An 18,843-nucleotide genomic window follows, 5' to 3' on the forward strand; every position below is an offset into this window, starting at 1 on the left:
TTTTGTCAGTTTCATTTTAAGTTGGCATCAATGCTTAATCAAAATTTAATAAATAAAACATGCAGTTCATTTACATAATTTAATTTCAAATTACAAAACAAAGTATCCCTGAAATTAAAATTACAAGTAACACGACGTTTAATATAAGGTTTAGGGAATTCGGGGTGACCATTTCTATTCTGTGTTAATCATTTGTACTGCGTGATTCGGGCTAAACGCGGCAAAAAATTTAGGAAATTTGCGTTTGGGTCTGGTTAATTATTTCTTTTTTGTGCTTCTTGGCAATAAAGGAAAACAAATTTGTGGGTTGAGCAGCAAAGTGAGTATCAAATCTTCTGAGCCAATGCTAAACAACTCCAAACTTTGACCTTTCGATCCAGCTGCTATAGGCAGAATCTGGACTCACTGCGGAATATAATGTTCCACCACATCTTCTGGTTCCAGTGAATCATTTTGGGAATAACAATACAAGCAGGTCCGAGTGCAGGGCAGTGACTGACTGTGTAGAGAGCCGTCTGCCAGATCATCCTGCAAACCTTGACCATAAATCTGTAGCTACAGCCTACAGTTCTCCTCAGTGCTGACACTGAGAGCAAACTTGTTCACTTTGGGGTTTGTCTCTGACATTCCCCTGTTATACTTGGCTTTGAATTTGGAGATGGTACTGGGGCTCGCTCCAAATAATGCTGCAGCTTGGTTTTGCAGAGCACCAGCTTGAAGTTGCTCCATGGCAGTAATGTTGATCACAATGCCTGGAAAATCATTGTAGAAAAAAATCTCCTTATTAAATCAAATGTTGTCATTCAGATGAGAACTGGAAATTACCTAACACACCCTCATCAGTCTCATATGTAACCACAACAATGTTTGGTATTTTTCTGGGTTTTTGTCTGCTTCACATCCAGCTTGTTGTGCCAAATGATGGCTATGAGAGAATGCATTAGTTGTGTTGTATAACCATATAAATAATAAAACTTTTTAACATCCATTTCGATCTACATTCAGAACACAACAGTGGCAAAAGCAACACAATAAGCCCACAAACTCTCAGAGTAAGATAACTACATGGTACAATGTTCCAAAAGTAGTGCAATAAAACCCACAAATCATAAAATAAACCTGGACTCTCAGGAGCACTATGAGGGATTAAGTAAAATATGTATAAAATAATCATGATCGCTAATCTGCAGTCACATGCCTGCTTATTACTGCTGGAGAGAAACCGAAAGTAATAAAGATTAAATAAATAAAGAATTTTAGGAGCATTGCCTGGTGTGTGCAGAGGGCAGGTTCAGTGTTTACTGTTCATTCAAACAGGTGAAAGGATAACCGATTGGCAGCAATCGGAGCAAAAAGAAGGGAGACTTAACACAGAGACATGACTGTCTGTGTTTGTGGTTTTGCCATGAAAACAAACGTTTCATGTGTGCAGCAGAGTATGTTGTTGCAAAGAGCAAGGTAATGAATGGCTTACTGTGACATGAGGCATGCACCAATTACAGAGTTTGACCAGTTTAAGGATTTGTAAGATCTTCCCACAGATTTTCACTGAAATAGAAAAGTAATGTGAGCTTCAGCTTTTCTTTTTCTTTGTATCTCCAAAAGTTGATTCTGTTCATCTGGACGTAGCAAGTGACTTCTTCAGTAACCTGCAGTCAGCTGAGACTGAAGAAGTCACTTGGATGAGTGACGAAACATTTCTCCCACAAACGCTACGTCTAGATGAACAGAATCAACTTTTGGAGATTGACTTACCTGGATGGTTGAGCATGCATCAAGACGTTCTTTTTGTTGTAGTTTATTTTGAAGCCTAATGTCTGGTTCAGGTCATTATTTGGTTTCTTACTGTTCAACTTTACTGGCTGTAAAACAACCTCAGTATTTTCCCTCTAAAGAACAAAAGTACAATATGTTCTTTCATCAAAAGCTGAATGATGTCTGGTTAGTGCATGTCTTTCTTAAAAGAAGTTCACATGTCATTTGGTGCACAGCCCCACCTTGTGGCAGTAGGAAAAGTACTTTTTAGGTAGTCCGTGAACTATAAATGTATATGAACTGCAGTGTATCCTGTATCTGTGATTAATGGTCCTTTTATTAGAAAAAGACTGATTCAGGTACTAATGTGATATGTGTAATGCTAACTGACACTGATAAACCCATCAAGACTTTTAAATGTAATTAAATAAGCTTTAGTTGATAAAACTGCTGGTGGTGCTTTATTGTAGTTTTAATATGTGGATGTTGAAAAGAATCAGCTTGGTTGCAAGAGTTAAATAACTTTAACTGTGTTCAAAATAACTTCCATGTAGTCATTCATATTAACTATAGACTAGAGGACTTAATGAAAGCCTAAAAAGAAAAACCCCAAAAGCATTATATCCCAGATTTCAGGTCAGTCCTTTGCAGTAACCATTTTGGTAAGGACATACAAACAACAGCTCAGAGGAACAGTTCATAAACATTTCAAAGCCACAGTTTTAAATTCGCTTTCAGAAAGATTTCTGAAAGCTGAGCCCACGTCCTCATTTTAGGTTTGACAGCTTTTAGTTGGTAAAGGTGAACTGCTTGGACAAGAACTGAGCTGTCGCCTGATCATTGGGATTTAAATTTTAAATAAAATTGAAGTGAATTGAATTGAAATATTTATATATTTCCGAAAACACATTGTAGTGACGTATACTGAACACAATAAATTATATAATGTAAACAACTACCTGAGAAAAAGCAGATAAATTAATTACAGGCATTTGCTTTTGTATCAATTATTGCATTGATGGAGGGAGTGATGTATGCTGGGTAATGGTACAGCTAGTGACTGGGTGACTTTATTCATACCCGCTTTGGATGTTATCAGGCCAGAAAATGCGCGTTATTAGCACAAATCTGTCCCATAGATATGGGCCATCTCCACCTGCTAATTTGTTCAGAAGGTTGTTATCATCCATCCAGATGGAGGATCACTAACAGGAGCGTGGAAAGACTCCAGAATCCACTCTGGCTGGAATCCGATGAATACAGCAGTGTTTACAGGTAAGGCCATTTAAACGGACAGCATATGTCCATATAAAATGACTATTAAAAGTCAGCGAGTGTCAAAAATGTTAATGTGGTAACGTTTATGGTGTGAACATTTGATTATATTGTAGTAAAGCTGTTACTTTTTAAACCACGTTCGGACAGAAATATTAGCTTCTGTTATGGACTAATGAAGTTACTAGTTAATAAAGTTTCCAGTAAAGTGATTTATCGCTGCCACAGATTGACAGTAAATATCCCAATTAGCTTCATTGCATCAATGCATCAGTTTCAGTGCTTCATTTAAACTGTATGGCACTTATACTGACCCAGAGTCAGTGTAAAATACAATCCTAGCTGTCTGAACAAATTCTGGCTCTTTTAATCCTGCATGACAAACCGCAGGATGCAGGTTTATTGAGCCTCTTTCCTGCTAGCACACCTGTCACACCTGAGAGTCAGCTACAAACTTACAGTAATGTGTACATCTTGCAAAGACTGCCAGACTCTGTTATACTGTAAATGATCAGTGACTCGGGTTAACACTAAACCTTAAACAGTCCCTCTGTGTCTCTGTGTGTGTGCTGAACATCTAGAATCAGGATGAGTCAGGCTGCACATTGCTGGCATTGCGTCTTTCAACAGGTTTGTGGGTAGATTTGGATGCACCAGGGGTAAGTGCAGCCACTCAGCAGGTGCAGATGTGTGTCACAAGTTAATCTAGTAGTAGGCTATGGTTCTTGGCTACAGGTGGCAGCAGTGGACTCACCTCCATTGGAGACTGCTCCAGCTGCTATGTGATAGTCAGTAGATGGATTCCAAATTGAAGATCATATGCAAATTTTGGAGAATGTTTATTACTAATCACTGTGTAACTGCTGTAAATTCACAGTAACTGCCATCTCCTTACAAATGTTTATTGGATTAATCACACTTATACAGACTGTATATAACTACCACCTCTAAAATGTTTGTTTGCAGAGAAAAGACACAGACAGACTATGCTTACAGGCTGTGATGTGACAACACTAAAGAAATATTGTGTCATTTTTGTTCAAGACGTTTTTCTTATGGGCAAAAATATTAAGATCATGATGAACAGGGGTGGTGAGTCCTATGACTTTAATAATAATGGATTGGATTTATATAGCGCTTTTCAAGGCACCCAAAGCGCCATAGGCGCAATATGGCAGCCTCGCGGGGGCCGGCCCCTCTGGCCAACACCAGTAGGCAGTAGGGTAAAGTGTCTTGCCCAAGGACACAACGACCAGGACAGAGAGCTTCCGGTTACAGATGCACTTCCCAACCCCCTGAGCCACGGTCGCTTTGTGTATGAAATTTGGAATTTTTTTACAAATGTGGTCCAAAATAGATACATAATATCATTTCATTCATTTCAAAGGTTTATTTGCATGACGCACAAACAGAGACAATTGAAAGGTACAAATGTGTTGTGCATGAAACGAATCCAAACGTGCTGCAGATGTGTGTCAAAAGTTGATCTGGCTGTAGGCTGTGGCACTTGGCCAGAGGTGGCGCTGGTTGATTCGAGTCCATGTTAGTGCTCACAAAGGAAACTGCGCGCTTTAGTTGTGCAGCAAAAACGCTGAAACCGGAGAAATAAAACATGCGAGGGGGACGATAACGACGAGTCTCCCGATCGTTTACTCTTGCTGTCCCGTGAACAGCATCGGCGTGGTGTTAATTGTTTGCTGTTTTCGCGATCGCGTCGCGCATGAGGATATCACCAGGTAAACTCGCGACATTTTTAAACATTTTGTTGTTCAACGGCATCAAGACTGACGGAGTGTGTTTGAGATAACCTCACAAGTGTCACAGATGACACATTTGGTGTTTTTTTTGCTGGTTTGTTGGTAGCAGCTCCTGAAACGCAAGTCTGCCACACATCTGTTCGACCAACGCCAGTTGATCTAAACGCCAGTTGATCTGGAACACCGGTGTACCCGCCGAAACGCCGTGCATTTGTCGAGACTTTCAACCCCAGGTAGGCCAGTTATGGATCTTCGGATCCACATTATGTCAGCAGCTGTTCTCCACCGTGAACTATGTTAAAAACAAACACCGCTCACGCCTCACAGACGACAGCTTACAGTCCTGCGTGAAGATGAAAGTGACTTCGTACAGCCCCGATTTACAGACGCTGTGTGCAGAGGTCCAGGAGCAGAAGTCCCATTGTAAACATACCATGGCTGCTAAAAAATGGTTAAAATAAAACATTTCAATTCATTCAGATTTTTTGCATTCAAAGCAGAAAAAAATATTCAATGGTCAATTTGAATGAGGATACCAGTGCAATTTTAAGTACCATATTGTTGAAAAAAAGATTTGTTTTTGCAGGTTATTTAAACATATCGCGATATATATTGTGTATTGTGACATAGCCATAGATTTTCCTCATATTGCCCAGCCCTAACTGCAACCACAACTTTCATATATCTGCATCAAAAATGCTGTCCCGGATTGTTCCAGTCCACTTTAACACCTGAGTACAGCTTTATAAATGATTTCAACTCATCATGTGCAATAAGCGCTGATGATGTATAAAGCAACAGGACTGTCTTGTTCTGTTGATGCCATTCAGGTTCACACTTAAGTTTGATGTCTGGAAGGTTGTCAGTGGAGTTAAATAACTCATCTAAATGTGTTAAACTTAAGGTAGTGAGCCTGTTTTGAAACTATAAAGACTGTAAAGTAGAGATATTTGTGTTGCAATGCAGACGGTAAAAATAAAACGTTTTTCTGACAACTTTTTCCTGCAAGTACAGATAGGTAGAATGTTTAGTTAAATACAATAATGAAGTATTAGTACTTTATTACTTCCCACCTCTAACAACCGCTAATTATGGAAAAAATTGTCTGAATTGTGTTTTTTATTGGTAACTTGACACAAAAACATACTCAGGAGAAATGTATAAAATCAGCTTTATTCTATGTTATAGAATTATACACATTATTATAAAAATCCTTCTCTCATGACTGGAACATCAACTACCTGAGAGTAAAAGTGTAACTGCAACTAAATTAGAAAACCAATTTTATGCCATTTATGTGGATATAAACATATTTGAACTATATTCATTTTAAAAGGCGTGCTGCACTGTAAGCCTATGAGCACAGACCTTTAGACAGCCTATGTAGTGGTAGCAGCTTAAGTTGTCAAGTTTTGGAAAGAGGCCACTGCGTGGTGCTCCATCCCTGCAATGTGTGGGCTGACTTCATGGCTGCAAAGGCCACAAAGTCATGAGGGTTGTTTTAAAGTTGAGCCAGCTGCTTCAACGCCTCCCCCTTGCAGCGCATGCAGTGGTAGCCTATGGTAGCAGTAGCATCGAAGCAGCCCTGGCTGAAGTAAAAGTCCATCGATGGTTTGTTCCAGTTCAGGACGGTGAAGTCGAGCTGGTGGCAACCAGCAGCCAGACCCAGCTACAGGAGGGCAAAACCAAGAAGGAAGACAGGAATGACTGCTGAGCTGAGATCTGTATGCTACCTCTGAGACACTGTTCATCATTTTTTCGTGCAAATATTGAAAATAGGAAAATCCTCAAGGTTTATCTTCTACAGTGTTCACATGTTTTACTCACCTGTGCCACCTTGCTCATTAGTGCTTTACCAACACCCTTCCCTGAAAGACAGATCATGTGCATTACTTGAGATTTCCTGCAAATACAGATGCACAGCGATGATGTGACATCTTCTCAGAGGCTGTACTGTACCTCTGAACTCAGGCATCACATACAGGTCCTCCATATAAATGGCTCTGCCTACAAACGAGCTGTAGGAATAGAAGTAAAGTGCATAGCCGACCTTCCTGTGTCCTGAAAGAAGAAAAATATCAGTAAGCTAGCTTACAGTTTACGGTTTACAGCTTCAGTATTCTTAAATCTTTATATTTCTTTTGTTGTTCCTTCCCATTGAGTTAATGTCGATGAATATTCAGAACACTGATTATTAATAGCATAATGTTTTATTGTAAACACATAACTATGTAACATTTCCTTTATATCAGTGAAAAAAATGATCAGATTTGTCGTGTTGCTTAAACTTAATGTGCAACAGCCTTTATAAATGTAACCTCACAAGAAGGTGACTGTTTACTATCTCTCGTATTGTCTTTCCCTGATGAGCGACAAAGACTTCATCTTCCCTCTAAAACTTAGAGGCACACTTAGTGTCAGTGCACTGAAAACCACGAAATCTATTTTACAGAGAACTGAATTTCTCAGTGGGACAAGATCTTTTACATGCTGATGTTTTGTCCTAAACATACTTGCTCCACAGCTCCTTTAGCTGTAATGCATAATTTACCATGAAAATATACCCTGGTCAACATAAACTGCTTTAGTAACCCTGAAAATCCAAGCAAATCCTACTTCTTTTGTTTTGTCCTGAGTGTCCCTGTTTTGTTTTCCTTTTAGATCAGTGCTGGCTAGGTACTTTTAGGAGTTTAAGATTTTAGACAGCATAGGTTCATTTTAAAGTTTCTTCTATTTAACAATTACCCATCAGTTTCGAGTTTGTGTAAGTGTTGGGTCTGTGTTTCCACATGCCCCGCTAGTTTAGAGACTTATTCCTCATGAAGAACACAAGACATAACAGAACATCTTCAACCGGTCTTTATCTCGCTAACGAGGGAAAGGTTTGGTCTGAACCAGGCAGTGGAGCATAATGCTCATCACCTGTCTCTATCCTAAATCCTTCAAAGAGCAGCTGTCCTCGTAGCCTTTTTATTGACAAACTGTTACAATACACATCATAGCACCTCCCTCCGTAAAACCCCCCTTGGGTACAAAGACAAGGCACTATGTGTGTGTGTGTGTGTGTGTGTGTGTGTGTGTGGTGGGGGTGCGTTTGTGTGACCTCCTGCTCACCAAAAGGATCATAAAAGCAGGAAGCTTGCAACACAAGAAACAGATCGGTCAGATAGGATGTATCTGCAATAAAACCTCCCCCAGCACAGAGTGGCTGGAGAGGTGGTCAGGATCAAAGGAATGGATTTGATCCTACTGCTTGAACTAAGACTTCACAAATTTAAGAAACACAATGACACATTAAACAATTTGACTTAACAGTAAGTAACTGGGTTAGAGTTGTTAGATAGTAGCTTGAAACAGTGTGTGTAAAAACTGTGTAAGATGATCTCGCTCACCTTCTTTTGTTCTGTGCTGCTCTGGCACCTCAGCGATGATGACATGAAAGAACGGGTTATTGGTAAAGCCATATTGCTCCAAGTCTGAAAAGAAATTACAAATAACTAAACATAGTAGATCTAATTTTTTTTTACTGACATTAAAGTTACACATTACAGAATATTTTCAAAATGGGAACATTTAATTTATATTTAATATTGAGAACCTTTTACAGTTGTAGCTCTGATGGGTACCACCAAAACTGGTGTTTTTGGACAGAATAAAGAGGGCAAAGACACTTGGTGGTGGAATGAGGAAGTGTGAGAAAGTATGAAAAGAATTTCTGCTCTAATTCATCCCGAAGGTGTTCTGTTGGTTTAAGGTCAGGACTTCAGGACTGTGCAGGTCAGTCAAGTTCTTATGCTGGTGCCCAGTCAGTCACTTTGTTGTAATACCAAAAACAGCTGACAGTGGAATATGGGAATATGTTGAAATGTCATGACTGGACTTGTTGCACAGGTGGCATTCCATCACGGAACTATACTGCACTGAGCTCCTGAGAACGACCCGTTCTTTCACAAATGTTTGTAGAAGCAGTCTGGAAGTCTAGGTGCTTGATTTTATACACCCATGACCATGGAAGTGATTTGAACACCTGAACTGAATGATTTGGATGAGTGAACTAATATTCTTTGGCAATACAGTGTACCTGTTGAGGTATAGAGATGACTAGGAGAAAGCAGTGGAGTTTTTAACCAGACTTATGAACCAGATATTAAGAAGTCTCCGGCAAGAAGGTTGATTGCGCAATCATAGGGCCTGCAGGGTGGTACTGACAGTGCTTTATGCTTACTGAAAACTTTCTGGAGATCATGATACTCCTTAGGGACAGATGAGCGATGCAGTGGCAGGCCTCAATGGGTGACGGTTCTGAAGGTCTTAAGGGAAATGCTGAGGTGAAACAGTTAGCAAGACAGAAGACATTCCAGCTAGTGATATTTTGCCCAGACCAGTCAATATGTGGATTAATAGAATTAGTGGGTTGTCAAAGGACATGAATGTGAAGAATGCGAGCATCTCCCGGTGGTTGCCAGACGTGACTAGGGAGACGGGCTTGGTTTGGAGGGTGATAAGGGCAAAAACTTGATTCTTCGGCGCCGTGGTACGTATGTGGGGATTAAGCAGAACTAGGGGCAAATGCAACTGCTTGGCCAGCGTAGTGTCTGTTAGATTTGGCTCGGCCCCAGAATCGATGAGGGCATGAAGGGAATTAGTGGTCTGGTTCACACTGAGAGACACAGGTTTTAAAAAATGGTGTTTGAAATGAGTTAGAGATCCACCCGCCCATATCCCCAGAATTACTGGTTAGTGGAGCCTTTTGGCCCAATTGGGCAGACTGCAAGGTAGTGATTGAGAGAACCACATAAAAACACTCGCAGGTGCGAAAATGTCATTCCCGCTCCTCCAGAGAGAGCTGAGAGTGACCAGTTTGCATGGGTCCGACCTTGTTAATCAAGATATCCAGAAGAGGTGAAGGTAGGTGGACACGGAGGTGGTGAGGAGTTAATCCGTGACAAAGAGTCTTGGTGTAGTAACCAGTGTCCAGGAGATGGGAGCTGCAGGCAACTTGAGTGAGGGTCCCATGAGTTGACTACAGGCACAAGGAAACTGAGGTATATGCAACACAGAAACAACGAGCATGATGCAATGCTGCCTGCTACTGGCAGAGAAGAGATGTGGATGCTGTTCTTAAATACTGTACTATACTGTTGATTGTCCTGAATCTCCATCAGGTGAGCTGAGCAGTTGGACTGACAAGTGGTCCGCCCAGAGGTGAATACACAGGGAAGTAGTAGAAAAACACAGACGGCTCACCCAGACCATGACAGTGCCTAACTTAAGGGATCAAACCAGTAACTTAGCAACAATTTAGCAACAAACCTATCTTAAATTCTAACTTTAGCCAGTTTATGAGCCTGTTGTAATCATTGTAATCATCACCAAGTGCTGCTCCCACCAATGGTAATTTGGCAGACAGAAAATAGAACTTTTTGCACTATTTGCACCTTTTTACAATGTGACTTCTAAAGAGCTATTACCCCAAACATTGGCATATCTCAGCATTTTGTGCAAAGTGTCCTTAAAAACAGAAGAAAAGAGAAGTGTGACAAAGTCAGCACCTGAAAGACATTGCCTTCAGAAATTGTGCTCTTCAAGTAATCCTTCTACTGTTTACTGAGGCACATGAAAAATGACGTATTTGCATGATTCAACAAACTGCTGCACCCATTTCCCATTTTTCCAGCAAAATAATAAGAAATGAGGGGTGGATTAAGATTTTCAGTACTGTTCTTTTAATGACCATTGACATGCAAAGCTTAGCTTTCCTGAAGCAGCTGAAATACATATTTAACAAAATGTCAGCTGAATATTTTTTGGTTCACAGTTTATTTTACAGCTGCAGATAAAGATATTAAAACTCTTCTTTCTGTGTTTTACAAAATATTTTTTGAAGGGCAAGAATAAACTCTGAACCATGTTCGTATAGTTAATTTAAAAAAACTAAAACATAACATGAGATGTGGAAAAAAATAGTTCACTAAAATAAAAATAAAAACTAGACTTCTGAGTTTGATTGGTAAAAATGTGGTTAAAAAAAAAAACGTTATTAGAACTTGCCTGCTTTGACAGATGTGTTTCTTGAGACTCTGTGTGTCTACGAGACTGTGAGCTAACTGCTTTCATAATGATGTGATATTGTGTTTGCGTTTTTATTGTCATACCTGTAATAATTTTCCTAAATCTGGCCTCTGACATATGTCCTCAATACAGTTAGAAAAAGACTAAAACTAAGACTGAAACGAATAAATAATCAACTAAAACTAAACCTTTTCAAACAATAAACACTAAAGTGAAATAAAATCAACTCTGTAAACTAAACTGAATAAAAAGAAATAGTCAAAATAAAAAATAAATAAATAAAGTAAATAACAGAAAAAACTACAATAACTCAGCTCTGAACCTCTACTGAGATATCACCTTGGATTTCATGTTTCTTTTAAATAAAACAATATATTTAAAGTCAAGACAGAAACTTGAGACATCGCTACATAATTACCTTTCTGGGTCACTTTCACATGCTCTGCCAGGTTCTCATGCTCTGCCAGTTCCTGGAGAAAAACATAAATAGGATCAGCTGCCATCATTTATTAGGACTTCTCAGCCAACAATAAAAAACATTATTTACAGGGAGTTTATTAGCCTGTTTGCAATAAAACTAACAAGCAGGACAAGCACAGGTTATCCAATAATATCTCAGTAATCTAATAATGACTGCAACGTTGTGTTTTTAATACGCTCAAACATGTAAAAATAGATAAACATGTAAAAACATCAACAAAATAAGGCACAACAATTCTAATTTCCTCATTTCAGTTTTTCACAACATAAAGCTTTTTTAACCAATGCCTACAGTAAATCATAGGAATATATGAACATTGCAAACCATTTCCAGTGACAAGATATGCTGTAAACTTTATATTCATCTTTGATCCAAATGGCACAGCAGCCTCAGAGAAAACATTTAAATGAGGCAACTTCAACATATGTTCATACAAGGTTGCTCACTTTACCATAAATTGTATGGGTGTGCATTTTTTTCTGCATATTTAGCAAAAATGTGCCATTTCTTCACTCAGTGAAGTGATGGTTAAGCTTCAGCAGCAGTTTGCTCCCATGTTTCTTTCTGTGAAGCTGTAATTGTTTAGCAGTGAACAGGAGTGCTGCCTGACTAAAAAGTCCTTCACAGGCTCCAGATGCAGGAAGAGCTGTATTGATTTTGATTGACAGCTTCTTGATGTGAGGAAAGCTATGCAATAGATCCAAACCTTCAGTGAATGGACATGAATGGTACCTCTCCAGCTCCCCTGCTTCTGGCTTTCCTGACCCCATGGATCCAAAAAAAGTCATCTTTGTCGGACAGGCTGCTGTTTGTGCTGGCTAGTGATGTGTCGGTCGCGAAGGAAACGACTCTTAGAGCCGGATCATTGACCTGAACGAGGGGAGCTGGTTCCTTATTGGGAGCTGTGTTTGTTTTTTTTTTCCCTTTCTCTCACACTCTCTTTCTCACTTTTTTCGCTTCATGCTGCACATGAGCCTTGTGTTTGTGCTGAGCAGAGGGGGGAGGGGTGGTAGTTACAGTCGAAGTAGCACAAGAACAGAGCAGGACATAGAGAGAGAGCCAGGGGCGACAACAAGAGACAACAACGTCACATTAGAAAGGTATAGTAATCATCCACAAGTATTTTCAGTTGCGGATGATAAAGGATTCAGAAAGTTTATTCATGCAGTGAATCCTATGTATGCAATTCCAAGCAGGAAAAAACTCTCCCAAAAAACCATCCCAGGCCTATATGACAGAGAATGTGCATCTTCTTTTTGTTTTGCAAATTTAATTTATATTTTATTGTGTTGTGGTTTGCAGTGTTTTGTGTTGTTTCACTTTAAATTTGTTTAAAAGGAAAAAGCTGAAAATTTAAATAGTCAAAAAGTTAAAAGTTGAAATGTAAATAGTTGGGTTTTTTTGTATTTTATAATTTATTTTTTAAATTTTATGTGGCGTGAATAAATAAAAGCACATTTATATAATAAACATATATAAATGAAACCCACATTTTTTTACATTGTAATTCATTTTGTGCATCATTTTATATTGTTGTTGATAATAAATTAATTAAAGCAGCAAAACAGCCTGAAGAGCGGTTGGGAGCCGAAGATCCGGCTCTTTTTAGTGAGAGGTTGAACAGGATGAAGAGGATGAACATGGTTTGTTCCTAGGTAGTGTTAAGTGTGAGGGTGAGCCGTGGACTGTCAACTTAAGCATAAATAACAAGAACATGTCATTTAAAATTTATACAGGTGCCAATGTGACAGTCCTAACCCTTAAAGTGTTTAAGCAATTCTACAGGCACAACCATCCCCCCAGTCTCCACAAACCAACCAAGGCTGTGGTGGGTCCCGGGAGGACCAGTCGTTGGTGTCAGTGAGCTTACACTGAGGAAGGGAGACAAAGAAATACTAGATGATGTCTTTGTCATCAGACACCTGCACACTGCTTTGCTGAGGAGACCTGTCATTAGTAAGCTGGAGCTTGTGGCCCGTCTGGAGAGCATAACTATAGTGACTCTCAAAACATCCTACCCAAGGACGTTTTGAGTCCAGATTTAAACCCACTAGGTCTAAATCTGGACCTAGTAGATTTAAACCCACTAGGTTTAAATCTGGGACTCCCCACCATTTGACCTTAGAACTGAAGAAGCTTCTCGGATGAGAGGTGAAATGTCTTCAAGCAACTTAAAGAAGTCCAGACGCTTTTCTTTGCAAGCTCCTTTGACTACAATGACCTGGATGACTGAGAACCTTCACAGACATACGTCCTACCCAAAGCTATGCAGTGGTCTCGGAGAAGTACGTCAGCCGTACGACATCAAACTGAAACCTGGAGCTCAACCTTTTTCCTTGAAGACGCCACGGAGAATCCCGTTGCCTCTGATGGACAAAGTTAAGCAGGAGCTGACTTGTATGGAAGAACTGGGGGTGATCAGCAGGATTGAAGAGCCAACTGATTGGTGCTCAGGCATGGTGGTGGTACAGAAGAAGACCGAAGCTGTATGCATATGTGTCGACCTTACACACCTCAATGAGTCTGTGTGTTGAGAGAAGTGCATACTGCCATTAGTAGAGGAAACATTGGGCAGATTTGCTGGAGCCAGCATTTTCAGCAAGCTGGACACTAACATGGGATTCTGGCAGATACCTCTGACGGTAAACTCAGCCAAATACACCACTTTCATCACACCGTTTGGGGGTTATTACTTTAAGAGACTGCCCTTCGGGATTGCTTCAGCACCAGAGCATTTCCAGAACAGGATGGTCACAGAGGTCACAGATGGTATGGAAGGGGTGGTTTGCCACATGGACAACGTGCTGGTCTGGGGCAGAACGCAGGAGGAGCATGACTCTCACCTACACGCTGTGCTGGGCAGGATCCAAAAAGCTGGCGACACCCTGAACATTGACAAGTGCAACATCGCGAAACAGCAGGTGACGTTTTTAGGTCATGTTCAGTCAGCCAGCGGTATCAGCCCTGACCCAAGCAAGACCCAGGCTGTGAGGGAGATGAAGGAGCCACAAAGCGTGAGAGAGTTAAGGAGCTTTCTGGGAATGATTAGCCAGCTTGGGAAGTTTATCTCACAGCTCACAGAGAGAGACAAACCTCTAAGAGACTTACTGTCTAAGAAAAACTGCTGGAGAAGGGACATTGACCAGGCTAGAGCATTTCAGGTCCTGAAAGATGCGCTGGATGGTGCTGGCCATGTATGACCCAAGCCTTGACTGCAAGGTGTCAGCACATTAATGACTTACCTCGTATTGTGGATGGATTATCTCAGTTGTTCTCCTGACTGAAGTTTGGTCCATTTACAGCGTCCTGCCATGCGATTGCATTTGTCCCTAACCTGTGGGGACCCTAAATGTAACTTTTATCGAGTGGAAAAAAGTTAGCATTCGTCCTCCAGCTTCACTATGTTTATATTATGCTAATCATAGCTGTGTAGCTAGCCACCATGCAGCACATCATTATATACCAACTAGCCCAATTTCAGTATCCCTACAAACACCACTGCTGTTTAGTTTTCTGTCTTCATTTATGTCAGAAGTAATAGCAGAGCTGTACCTTTGAATTTTTGCTTAGGCAGTTAAGCTGCTGGATATTTGGCTTCATGACCCTTCTTTGTGGTTCGTATACGTTGCAGCTCAGTTTGCTGTTCTTCGTGGCATTTCAGCCAATGACACAAAATACCATCATGTGGTGGCCTTGCTGGATCCACTGTCCACCCGCCATGTGATGACCCTCCTCTGGGATTCCCACACCCAAGGGAAATACACTGCTCTCAAGGCACTGCAGCTGTGGTGCTACTCCCTCTTGGATGTAGAGCGGGCCTGGCTATTCGGAGCGTTGGCATCCAAGAGATATTTCCTGATTTTCCTGACTCAATTGGCCCGCGCCCCCACCAATTCTCCTGGGGGCCTCCGACTCATCGATGGTGGCTGGGATCGCGGCACGGCAGCACTGCGGAAAAGGCCTGTGTTTTTACCTTCAGCGTGACAGTGTCTTTGTAGTTTTAAGGCCCAAGGAAACACGCCCGCCAGCCCTCTGTCGTGTCCATGACCGCTGGCGATAAGGAAAGGCTGCTCTTCATAGAGGACTGACGCTCGGGGAGACGTTTTCTGGTTGTCTCTGGCTCCTAAAAGAGCCTCAGTAACTCACGTGTTGTCGTTGCATACCTCCACAATGGTATATTATTTAATCTCCAGAAAAATTTGGAGATTTCCCACGTACTACCACGTACTACCGTGTACCACTAGTGGTACGCGTACCACAGTTTGAGAAAGACTGATCTAATGTGTAAAAAAAAGTAATGAGTCAAATATTGCCAAATATAGTGGAGTAAAAGTAGCGTTTCTTCTTCACAAATGTACTCAAGTAAAAAGTATGGTACAATAAAAGTACTTTTAAAAGTACATTTTTTTTCAAAAACTTACTTGAGTAAATGTAACTCGTCACTACCCACCTCTGATCACACACACACAGGTGGACTGCATGAGTGAGGACGTGTCAGCTCACCATGATCATCCGCGCGATGTCCTTGCAGTCATCCAGGTTTGCCGTGCGGATGGAGAAGTCCATGTCAAGTGGATGCGATGAGGTTTTGCTCCAGTCTGTTAGAGGACGGACTACTTAAGAAGTAGGTGAGCTCTTTATCTTGGCTCGACATCGTGGGTGGGCGGATTAATCCAAATGTTGGATACTTTAGTTTGCTGTTACTGAATGTTTTTGCTCTCCGTTGTTAATTATTTAAGACAACCAAAACCTGTTTTTCACATTTTTGAAGCGTTTTGTTGGTACTTGGTGTTTTCAACACTAGAACACTGAGTTATTTTGACCCACTTGGCATTCCAAACATTTCTGACTTTTCCTAAATTGGGCTTATTCATTAAATACTGAATTTTGGGGTATGTGGCTAAAAATAAATAAATAAATATGAAAAAAGTCCTTTTGAAAACATCATTGTGAAACCATATAAGTTAATGTTGTTTGTGTGTGTGTGTGTGTGTGTGTTTTGTTGTTTGCTCATTTTCTTTTCATCATTTTATTCTCTGTCCTGGTTCCACACTTTGCAATTATAAGTGAGTTTACAGCAGAGTAGCTTCAAAAGAAGTGTTTTGCAGTGGCCCGGCCAAAGTAAAGACCTCAATCTTACTTAAGTGCTGTGCATAAACAATGTCAATTCAATTCAATTTTATTCATATAGCGCCGAATCACAACAAGTGCCTCAAGGCACTTATGTCCACAAACCACAATGAACTGAAGCACCGTCGTTAAGAAGAGTGGGCGCAATAGAACCATACAGTAAATTATTACTTCAAGTTATTGCTGCTAAAGGTGGTTCTACAAGCCATTGATTTAATACTATGTGGGTTCTCTCGTTAGATTAAATGGTGACTCTTAAATTGGACGCAGATGTGAATGCTGGTGTCTGAGGCGTACCTGCTTCGCGCCCCATGCACAACTGGGATAGACTCCAACCTACTTCCATACTACTCTCAGCAGTGTCCTTGAGTGAATTTTAAACTGAGCTTGAAATAATAGAAGAGCAGATCAGAATTGTTAAGGGATTATTTTAACAAAAGGTATTCACTTGGGGCTTCATACTACAGAAAATGAATGATTATTGAACCTGATAAAGAATATCACACTGCTGAGAATAATACTGGAACACAAAATGAGTCTGGAGAACCTGGGGTCAGTTCATTCAAGGTTTCACTCAATCTTTTCACAAAATCAAATTTATAATATTTCTGTCTGTTTTTTTCTGAAAAGTTCTTGTGTTCTTTTAACTAATAAATTTAATTAAGCTTCTAAACATTACACAGGTCTTCAGTTATTTTTTCAACACTGCATTTTCTTTTCATTTCCATTTTACATATGATCAAAGAATTTTTAAAATAAAAAAGGGTAAATTTGCAGGCTCGTTAGAACAAACTATGAAGTTGAGTGAATGGCCCACTGTGCATCTGTTGAAAAAACAAACTATAAAGTGCTAAATAATAAATGTGCTATATTAAGGCAACTGTAAACATTGCCAGAAAGCAAAGTGGTCTGGATGAATAGATATTAACCAGGCTTCAGTGTTTTTAACTGCACTGATATGAATATAAAAAATATATTATAAAAAACAACAACAACAACAACAACAACAACAACAACAACAACAACAAAAAAAAGAATTTTAAATGTTAGATGTATGTTGAACACCAAAACAAAACATCAGATCTAAGAGGAAATGTAGCATCAAATATAAGTCTAACAGGATAAATTCATAGATGTGTGTTGGTTAATATTCATCTGATGCGTTGCCTGTTTTTTGTTAGTTCAATACACATCGGTTGAACTCATCCAAAAAAAAAAAAAAGTTTAAAATGACTCTTTGGTATCCATCCAAAATCTGACAGTCCAGTCCAGACTGGCAGGTGAAAGTCCAGCTTATTATTAACTCCAGTGACTGGTGTCACAGTTCCAGGCGATCCAGAGTTTATTATAATTCAGAGAAAACTGGTCAATCACATAACCTGTTAAATCACTTACAGTTTTTTCTGAATGCTTAAACCCTAACTGTGATTCTTATAGCACAATTCCTAAAACTATTAACACTTATAGCAAAACCACTCACTGAGTTTGCAAAACTAAAAGCACAAACACTGCTTTGCACTCAGTTTGCAATTTTGTAACACACACTTTGCAAAACTGTAGGCACAACTCACTGCTTACACTCAATTACCAAATTTCCAACACACTCCTAGCAAAATTATACACATGTATGGCTATCATTAACACTATTTTGCCAACTGTCTGGCACACTTTCACATGTGAAAACTGTTTTAGATAATTAGTCCACTTTGCAATCAGCCTAAGCACTATAAACAGGCCACAGGTAAGCTGTCTATGTGGAGTACAATGGAAGGAGCAGTAAGAGTGAGAAGAGTGAGAATCAGAGGAGGCCGAGGGAGAGGACGTGGAGGTGAAGAAGTTGGAGGAAGAGGACGTGGAGGTGAAGAAGTTGGAGGAAGAGGACGTGGAGGTGAAGAAGCAAGAGGGTTAGAGGAAGTTAGACGAAGAGGACAAAGAGGAGCAAGAAGAGGATGAGGAGGGGAAAGAGGAAGGGTAAGAAGAGTAAGAAACAGAATAACTGATGACATCAGGGCTACAATAGTGGACCATGTCATCAACCATGGGATGACCCTGAGGGAAGCTGGCCAACGGGTTCAGCCTAAACTGAGCCGCTACACTGTGGCAAGCATCATTAGGACATTTCGAAATGAGAATCGGTAAGTACTTTGTAGCACTGCCATACTCTAATGAGAAACACAACAGTACCATACATGCAAAAATACTGAAATTGTTACTTTACAGAATTGCTAGACGTCCAGATGTTGGGGGCAGAGGCAGAATGTTCAATTGACATCTGTACACAGAGAAAGCAAAAGCCAGATGTGTTTTGTATTCATACCATCAGTGTGCAGTTGGCGCATTGTGTGCTTAGTAGATGATGGCTTGTGTGTACTG

The 18,843-nt window shown here is 40.2% G+C and overlaps 1 protein-coding gene and 1 long non-coding RNA gene across 3 annotated transcripts; one reads left to right on the plus strand and one right to left on the minus strand.

Moving 5' to 3' along the window:
• The first annotated feature begins 91 nt into the window (after nucleotides 1-91).
• On the plus strand, nucleotides 92-4,708 carry LOC146522015 (uncharacterized). Its single transcript, XR_014872232.1, has 2 exons — nucleotides 92-3,030; nucleotides 3,612-4,708. It is a non-coding gene; the product is annotated as an uncharacterized LOC146522015 (long non-coding RNA).
• A 154-nt stretch (nucleotides 4,709-4,862) lies between these two features.
• On the minus strand, nucleotides 4,863-16,850 carry LOC146522016 (thialysine N-epsilon-acetyltransferase-like). 2 transcript variants are annotated; one of them, XM_085150166.1, is made up of 6 exons: nucleotides 15,844-16,850; nucleotides 11,278-11,329; nucleotides 8,180-8,263; nucleotides 6,747-6,848; nucleotides 6,615-6,655; nucleotides 4,863-6,456 (listed from the first exon to the last, which is right to left on the minus strand). In XM_085150166.1, the coding sequence occupies exons 1-6, from the start codon at nucleotides 15,904-15,906 to the stop codon at nucleotides 6,289-6,291; spliced, it is 510 nt and encodes a 169-aa protein (XP_085006292.1). In that variant the 5' UTR covers nucleotides 15,907-16,850; the 3' UTR covers nucleotides 4,863-6,288. The 2 variants fall into 2 exon arrangements, with proteins under 2 accessions (XP_085006292.1, XP_085006300.1); XM_085150174.1 differs by lacking the exon at nucleotides 15,844-16,850 and adding an exon at nucleotides 13,584-14,238 and having other exon boundaries at nucleotides 11,278-13,343.
• Nucleotides 16,851-18,843: the final 1,993 nt, after the last annotated feature.

This window comes from Neolamprologus multifasciatus, chromosome 3 (genome assembly GCF_963576455.1).
Source record: "Neolamprologus multifasciatus chromosome 3, fNeoMul1.2, whole genome shotgun sequence".
Lineage (NCBI taxonomy): Eukaryota > Metazoa > Chordata > Actinopteri > Cichliformes > Cichlidae > Neolamprologus > Neolamprologus multifasciatus.

What these genes read in the sequence shown, in the direction of transcription:
- LOC146522016 (XM_085150166.1), bottom strand. Translation starts at nt 15,906, where the DNA reads ATGGACTTCTCCATCCGCACGGCAAACCTGGATGACTGCAAGGACATC. An exon ending in GCAGCACAGAACAAAAGAAG is followed by an intron (nt 6,849 to 8,179) that starts GTGAGCGAGATC and finishes TTCTTCTTTCAG; the next exon opens with GACACAGGAAGGTCGGCTAT. An exon ending in TAATGAGCAAGGTGGCACAG is followed by an intron (nt 6,457 to 6,614) that starts GTGAGTAAAACA and finishes GCCCTCCTGTAG; the next exon opens with CTGGGTCTGGCTGCTGGTTG.